Raw genomic sequence first — 8377 nt, forward strand, 5'->3', positions numbered from 1 at the left:
GGCAGCGGTAGTACCGCTCCTGTTCAGCGGTAGTACCGCTGGAGCTCGGGGAGAGAGTGGGAAAACGGTCTGAATTTCCCCCCACTATATAAAGGGTTCTTCTAGCTGAGGAACCCTATCTCTTACCTCTCTAAGCTCCATTGTTGCTCCCCAAGCTCAAAAGTGCCTGATCTCTCTCCCTAGCCAAACAAACTTGTTGATTCTTTAGGGATTGGTTGAGAAGGCCTAGATCCACACTTCCACCAAGAGAAAAGTTGATTCCCCACCAATCCCTTGCGGATCTTGTTACTCTTGGGTGCTTGAGCATCCTAGACGGTTGAGGTCACCTCGAAGCCATATTCCATTGTGGTGAAGCTTCGTGGTTTAGTTGGGAGCCTCCAAGCTTTGTGTGGAGTTGCCCCAACCTTGTTTGTAAACGTTCGGTCGCCGCCTTCAAGGGCACCTATAGTGGAATCACGGTACCTTGCATCGTGCGAGGGCGTGAGGAGAATACGGTGGCCTTAGTGGCTTTTTGGGGAGCATTGTGCCTCCACACCGCTCCAACGGAGACGTACTTCCTGTCAAAGGGAAGGAACTTCGGTAACACATCCTCGTCTCCATCGGTTCCACTTGTGGTTATCTCTATCCTTTACTTTGTATTTGCTTATGCTTGTGACTATATCTTACTTGTCTTAATAGCTCTCGTTGTTAGCTTCTATAGGGTTCACCTCATTGTCATATTATTTGTGAACCCGTATAGTGTTTACCTTAACTTGCTAAGATTAATTAAAAAGTGGTAGTTGTCTATTCACCCCCCCCCTCTAGCTAACCATATCGATCCTTTCACATGGTATGGTAAGCATTGTCCATTACGTGTTTGTGTACTAACCCATGGTCTTTGTGAGAGTCCTATGTGGGGGTTAGGTGTGCTTCCATGGGCTTGCGTCAAAAGGAAGATCTCATACAACCCATGAAGGATGACGTCAAGTGGTGATCGTCATCAAGATTGTGGTGTGCAAGTTCAAGTGGATCAACACGAATATATCATTGAAACTATTGTTAATGATCATGTGTTGATAAGGACAAGCTCATGTGCTAACAAGTACAAGATCTAGATAAGCATTCCTGAGCACTACATGCTTGATTCTTGTGGATGTTCACATGGTGGACAAATGAAGATGAATACATAAGCTAGGCTTTCCACATTGTGTATGGGAGAGCTGCTTGAAGACTTCATCATGTCTTGCTTTCAACTTGAGCCAAGAAGTAACAACAACATCAAGCTCAAGTGAAAGGGCTAACTCAAAGGTATCAATTCCTTTGACGTTAGTGGTGCGGAGTGATGATCAGCGAATAAAAGTATACACTCAAGTATGGATCATCGGTACCCCTTTTATAATTCTTGAGTCTTTAGGGATCCCGCACTATTAAGAGGGGATCAGAGGTTTTGTGATGAACTTGCTCAAACGAGATATCCACTGTTCTGCTCTTACCACATCTCCACTACTCTGCTGTTATTAGAAAACAGGACCAGTGCCTTGGACATCCGGCCTCCTCCGGACGTCCAACCAACTTCGGAAATCCGGAACTATGCACCAGAGAAACTTGAGCCATATAACTCGGACTTACGGCTCCTCCGGACGTCCGAGGGTCGGGCGTCCGACCAGCTTCGGAAATCCGGAGCTTTGCACCATAGAAACTTGAGCCATATAACTCGGACTTCCGGCTCCCTCCGGACGTCCGAGGGACGGACGTCCGACGAGCTTCGGAAATCCGGAGCTTTGCACCAGAGAAACTTGAGCCATATAACTCGGACTTCCGGCTCCCTCCGGACATCCGAGGGCCGGACGTCCGTCCCCTTTCGGAAATCCGGAATCTTGCAACAGAGAAGTTTGAGTCGAATAACTTGGACTTCCGGCCTTCTCCGGACGTCCGGTCCCTGTTCAACTCCACAGTGGTTCCAGATATATTTACAGCCCTCGGACGTCCGACCTCTGTCGGACGTCTGACCCCTTGTGGACGCCCGGACATCCGTGAACTGCCGGATGTCCGACCCCTGTGTGACTTAAAGTGTCCCCAACGACTGTTTTTCTCTCCCCACTATAAATACCCCACTCCCACTTCGTGAGAGGGTGCCCCAACACAGACTTATCCTCATAAGAACTCATTTCTACCTCACACACGTTTGCTCACACCAAATCTTAGATCCCAAGAGCATCCGTGAGCCCCTTTGAGAGTTGTTCCAATCAAAAGATAGATCGTCTCCCTCTCCTTCTCTCAACCCAAGCTATTTGAGATATGAGCAAGTTTTGAGCATTCCCCGTGATCTTGTTACTCTTGGAGGTTGGAGACTCCAAGGCGGTAGGAGTTCTTCGGAGAGGAATCAATCCGTGTGATTACCCCCCGAAAAAGTTTGTGAGGGTTTGGAAGCCACCTCAAAGGCTTACCACTAGTGGTTGAGAAACGCCTTCGTGGTGTTATCTCAAAGGGAGAATAGGGTGAGCCTTTGTGGCGTTGGTGTGCCTTCGTGGTAACATCCACCTCTCTAATGGTGACTAGCTTCCCTCCAAGGAAGTGAACATCGAGATACATCTTCGTCTCAGTGACCTTGGTTATCCTTAACCCTAACTCCTTACTTGTGGTTTACTTGTGTTACTTGAGCATACATACATTGCATATTGTTTGTGCTCATTATATTGTTGGCTATTTCTTGTACAGGATTAATCATTCAAGCATACCTTCTATATCCACACGTTCACACTTGCAGCTTTTGATATATCGTGTGCTAGTGTGATCTAGTATCTTATGTCGTTCACCTACGTGTCGTGTGATGTAGCTCAAGTAAGTTTGTGTAACTTACTTGTGCTTGTTAGTAACTATATTGTGTCCATCTTGGTAGATCGTGTTGTTGATATACGTTGCAGTGACTAGTGCATTTAGGATTTGTGCTTGACAAGTATCCTCTTAGTTTATTTCCGCATTAGGTTTAAGCCAAATCCGAAGAAGTTTTTAAATAGCCTACTCACCCCCCTCTAGGCGTCATCGAGATCTTTTCACTGTGTGACAGCCCGAGACCGACGCTCCACAAGATTCCCCTTTTTTCCGTTGCTGGCGTGTGTTTATTTTTATTTTTCGCATCATCATCGCATCATGTGCATCATCCGTGTTGCATCGGCATCCCTCTGTGGACTCTTGCAGACGTTATCCTATGTGTAGGGGAACATCGCATGGGAAACAAAAAATTTCCTACGCGCACGAAGACCTGTTATGGTGATGTCCATCTACGAGAGGAGATTTGGATCTACGTACCCTTGTAGATCGCACAGCAGGAAGCGTTAAGAAACGCGGTTGATGTAGTGGAACGTCTTCACGTCCCTCGATCAGCCCCGCGAACCGTCCCATGAACCGTCCCACAATTCGCTCCGATCTAGTGCCGAACGGACGACACCTCCGCATTCAGCACACGTACAGCTCGATGACGATCTCCACCTTCTTGATCCAGCAAGAGGAGCGGAGAGGTAGAAGAGTTCTCCGGCAGCGTGACGGCGCTCCGGTGGTGGTGAAGAATCTACTCCTGCAGGGCTCCGCCCGAGCTCCGCAGAAATACGATCTAGAGGAAAAACTGCGTGGTATAGGGTCGAGCAGCACGTGGCAAAGTTGTGTCTTAAAAACTCTCAATACCTCTAGTATATATAGGAGGGACGGAGGGGAGGAGGCAACCTCAAACCCTCAAGGTTTGGCCGAAATTGGAGGTGGAGGAGTCCTACTCCAATCCTACTTGGAGTAGGATTCCATCTTCCCACTTGGAAACTCTTTCCACCTTGTGTTTTTTCCTTCTCAAACCTTATGGGCCTTAGTGCGAACTTGTTCCAGCTCACTAGGGGCTGGTTTATCTCTTCCCATAGCCCATGAGACCCCTTGGGGCGTGACATCCCTCCCGATGGTCCCCGGCACCCCTCCCGGCACTCCCGGTACACTACCGATTAGCCCGAAACTTTTCGTGTGACCAAAACAGGACTTCCTATATATCAATCTTTACCTCAGACCATTCCGGAGCTCCTCATGACGTCCTGGATCTCATCTGGGACTCCGAACAACTTTCGGTTACCAACACCTATAACTCAACTATACCGAAACGTCACCGAACCTTAAGTGTGCACACCCTGCGGGTTCGAGAACTATGCAGACATGACCCGAGACACTCCTCGGTCAATATCCAACAACGGGACCTGGATGCCCATATTGGATCCTACATATTCTCCGAAGATCTTATCGGTTGAACCTTAGTGCCAAGGATTCATATAATCCCATATGTCATTCCCTTTGTCCTTCGGTATGTTACTTGCTCGAGATTCGATCGTCGGTATCCGCATACCTATTTCAATCTCGTTACCGGCAAGTCTCTTTACTCGTTCCGTAATACAAGATCCCGTGACTTACACTTAGTCACATTGCTTGCAAGGCTTGTGTGTGATGTTGTATTACCGAGTGGGCCCTGAGATACCTCTCCGTCACACTGAGTGACAAATCCCAGTCTTGATCCATACTAACTCAACGGCCACCTTCGGAGATACGTGTAGAGCACCTTTATAGTCACCCAGTTATGTTGCGACGTTTGATGCACACAAGGTATTCCTCCGGTGCGAGTGAGTTATATGATCTCATGGTCATAGGAACAAATACTTGACACGCGGAAAATAATAGCAATAAAACGATACGATCAATATGCTACGTTCATAGTTTGGGTCTTGTCCATCACATGATTCTCCTAATGATGTGATCCCATTATCAAGTGACAACACTTGCCCATGGCCAGGAAACCTTGACCATCTTTGATCAACGAACTAGTCAACTAGAGGCTTACTAGGGACAGTGTGTTGTCTATGTATCCACACATGTATTTCAGTTTCCAATCAATACAATTCTAGCATGGATAATAAACGATTATGATGAACAAGGAAATATAATAATAACTAATTTATTATTGACTCTAGGGCATATTCCCAACACTATGTAGGTTGAAGTCTCCACTAACATGGACGTACGATAGCGTCACCTATCGGAACCATGTCAAAAATCATCGTGTCAACCTCATGCGTTTGATCTCCCTACCTTACTCCTATATTTTACATTTACATGTTTTACTTTCAGCTGCTATACTATTAGAATTGCATGTGTAAAGTGTACTTGACTTGTTATAACGGTCATAGGTGCCTCACAAGTAAAATTGGAAAAAGGCAAAAAAGAATCTTATCAAGTAGTCTAATCACCTCCCCCTCTAGACATACTCTCGATCCTACACAACGAAGAAAGATAGGGCATTACAACCTACCGCCGATGTCCTTGGCGATACAACCATTACACTACGTTAGCCCTTCGGCTAGCAGTTGATGGCCACTGTCTTTATGCTATCACCTAGGACCTTGGCGGTCACCTATATAACCCTACCGCCAACCTCTCCGACCAAGATGAAAATGTTCAAGTATCTAATTATGATTTTTGTTTTCTTTGATGTTGTATTCATAGCAAAGAATTAATAAAATATGTACTTCCTCAGTCTGGGAATACTTGTCCTAGAAATGTACAAAATGAATGTATCTATAATTAAAATAAGTCTAGATACATCTATTTCTAGGACAAGTATTTCCGGACAAAGTAAGTATGTACTAAAATGCATTTAATAAAATAAAAATAATATATGATAAAAGTAGATGTCGAACGAATGACTCATTTATTTACAAAAGGGGGCAGACATGCTGACCAAAACGTATGTCCGTTTGGATTGCACGGATGTTCTTGATGGTACGACCGTTACACCACGGCAGTAACGGCCGATATCACCCGAGACCCTGGCGGTAACCTATATAACCCTATAGCCATGATTAAATCGATTTTTTTTCGAAGAAGGGTCAAATCCTTGTAAACTTTTAAAAACAAAACACGGATTTTTGCCGCGGAGAGCAGGTCTCCGTCCGTGCCACTCTGCAACAAAGGACGGGCCCAGCGTCCAGCCCTCTCCGTGTCTCTGCGCCCCAGCATCTGACCGGTCGTTCAGCCTGTCCCGCAACCCCAGAAACCACTAGCCGGCCCCCCCGCGCATACCCCGCAACCAGGCGCGTCTCCCACCACAAAAAAGCTTGCAAAAACAACTCGCCTGCTGCATCAGACATGTCAGTGTGCCACTGCACACACAAGCGTAAAAAGGGCAGCACGAACCCCCTACGCATGCCATCGAACTTTGACGCGTCGGGAACACCGAAGCGTGGTCAAGGAAAAATTAAAAATTACTCCAGCATAATCCTCGGAGATTTCCCGCTACAGATCAACACAACCAAGCAAGCAAGCAAAACATCTGCAGCTAACTGAAGGAACACGCCGGCATCAGGTCAGGTGGCACGGGCGGTGCCGTGGGCCAGGTAGACGCCGGCGGGGGAGGAGAAGCTGAGGCGCTGCGGCGGCGCGTGCGCGTGCGCGCCGGTGGCGCCCTGCCCGTCGGCGGCGTGCATTGCGCGGATCGGGGTGGCTGAGGTGGCCGCCGCGGCTTCCACAGGCTTTCTTGAACGGCCGCGGCCGCGGTGGACGTGGCGCTCGCAGTACTTGTGCCCCGGCACCACGCCGTGCGAGCACCGCCACTTCTTGCCGTCCGTGCGCCGGCACCGGTCCGGCTCCGGCTCCATGCTGCTCCTCTGGTCGTAGCACATGCTCCCCAGCCCCGCCACTGCACGACAGATTAAACGATCAACATAGGCGATAACGAACTCAACAAACAGACGGTGAAGCCGGGGGGGGAAAGTGGAAGAAACTAGGAGTGCAAGGAGAGTGCGCGGCACGTACGTGATGGGAACCTCTGAGGGGCGGAGGAGGAGGCGGCGAGGCTCTTCCAGATGGGGAGGACGAGGTGCACGGGCACGGGAGCGTTGGCGGCGAAGTAGCGGTAGATGAGCACCTGGTGCTCCAGCTCCTGCCGCTGCATGAACGTCAGCGCCGACGGCCGCGTGGCCTCCGCGTCGCTGCGCCTGCTGTCACTGCAGCAGCCGCCCACGCCGAGACCCAGCCCAAGAGCCAGCGGCAACGGCGCCGCCATGGTCACCGTGCCTACGCCTGATCCAAGCAGCGCACGTCAAAGACTAACGAATCAATCACTTACTCGCCCGACGCAGGCGTAAGTACGGCACGGCACACCCTTTCCTACCGTCGTTGGCGTCGGCGTCGGCGTCGTCATCGGCGCCGGAGAGGCGGGGGAGCTTGGACGGCGGCGAGTGTTCCTCCTGCCTTCGCTCGGTCATCTCTGGAGTGTGCCCTTCACCCGTGGCTGTCTGAGTGTCTGGTGCGTGCTGTTTTTGCGTTTGAACGCTGTGGATAGAGGCAGAGTGGTATGGAGCTCGCGCAGGTTCTTCCGGTGGTAGGAGTACTGGAAAGAACGGACGGGACGCTACGCTGCCCTGTGACGTGGCCTGTCGGTCGGTGTCAGTAGGGACTGGGCACATCTACGGGACACTCCACCGCTGACAGCCTCGCTTGTGCTCCGCAACTTTGACAGGAAACAATAATAACCGGATCTGTCAAACTGCTGGCAAGACCGACGACGCTCCGGGCATGGGCCTTTGATACTCTAACTGGGTTAGAGGTTAGAGTTAGATTCTAACCCTCAACTAACCCTAAACTAACTCTAACCCAATAGGTGTTTGGATGAGAGGGTTAGATTGGTAATAAATGCTCTTTTTCAATCATTTGGCTACTTTTATCCATGTTCAGGGTCGGATTTAGTGTGGCCGGTCGTTGTGTGGCCGGCAGTGCGCGGCGGGGCGGCCCGGCGGCGGGGCGCGGCGGGGCGGGGCGCGGCGGGGCGGGCCGCGGCAGGGCGCAGCGGCCGGCGGCTGGGGCGCGGCGGGGCGGGGCGGGCCGGCGGGGCGCGGCGGGGCGGGGCGGGCCGCGGCCGGCGGCTGGGAGGGAGGGCGACGGGAGGGACGGCGGGTTGGTGGGATCTGGTGCGGGCTGGATGGAGTAGCAAGTGATTTTTTTTTTATTTTTTTTTGTCCTCACCTAACTCTAACCGAAAAAAGCACCTTTTGGGTGGGTTAGAGTTTTTGGGTGGGTTAGATGCATCTAACCCAATCTAACCCTACCTGTTTGGATTTTTGAGGGTTAGATAGCTCAACCCTAACCCAATCTAACTCTAACCCTAGGATCCAAACAGGGCCATGGTTGCTGCAGCTGCACTTTGGACTTTGGAGGTTCCCCTTGAATGCCTCCGTTTCGTTCCCTGGACACGCAGGGGCCTGGCAGTGGCAGGAGAGGGGAAGCACCGACGCCGCGCTGCATCCCACTCCGGCCGCACCCACGGCGACTTCAATCAACGCCGTGGCGAAAGCGCGCTTCACGTCCTGTATGCGACGGC

General features: G+C 50.5%; 1 protein-coding gene across 1 annotated transcript; it reads right to left on the reverse strand.

Annotated features, from left to right (window-relative positions):
• Nucleotides 1-6242: 6242 nt before the first annotated feature.
• On the reverse strand, nucleotides 6243-7354 carry LOC123430629 (growth-regulating factor 10-like). Its single transcript, XM_045114484.1, has 3 exons — nucleotides 7172-7354; nucleotides 6814-7080; nucleotides 6243-6697 (listed from the first exon to the last, which is right to left on the reverse strand). Exons 1-3 carry the CDS (start codon nucleotides 7263-7265, stop codon nucleotides 6366-6368), a joined length of 693 nt encoding a protein of 230 aa, XP_044970419.1. The 5' UTR covers nucleotides 7266-7354; the 3' UTR covers nucleotides 6243-6365.
• Nucleotides 7355-8377: the final 1023 nt, after the last annotated feature.

Source organism: Hordeum vulgare, chromosome 2H (genome assembly GCF_904849725.1).
Source record: "Hordeum vulgare subsp. vulgare chromosome 2H, MorexV3_pseudomolecules_assembly, whole genome shotgun sequence".
In the NCBI taxonomy this organism is placed as follows: Eukaryota; Viridiplantae; Streptophyta; class Magnoliopsida; order Poales; family Poaceae; genus Hordeum; species Hordeum vulgare.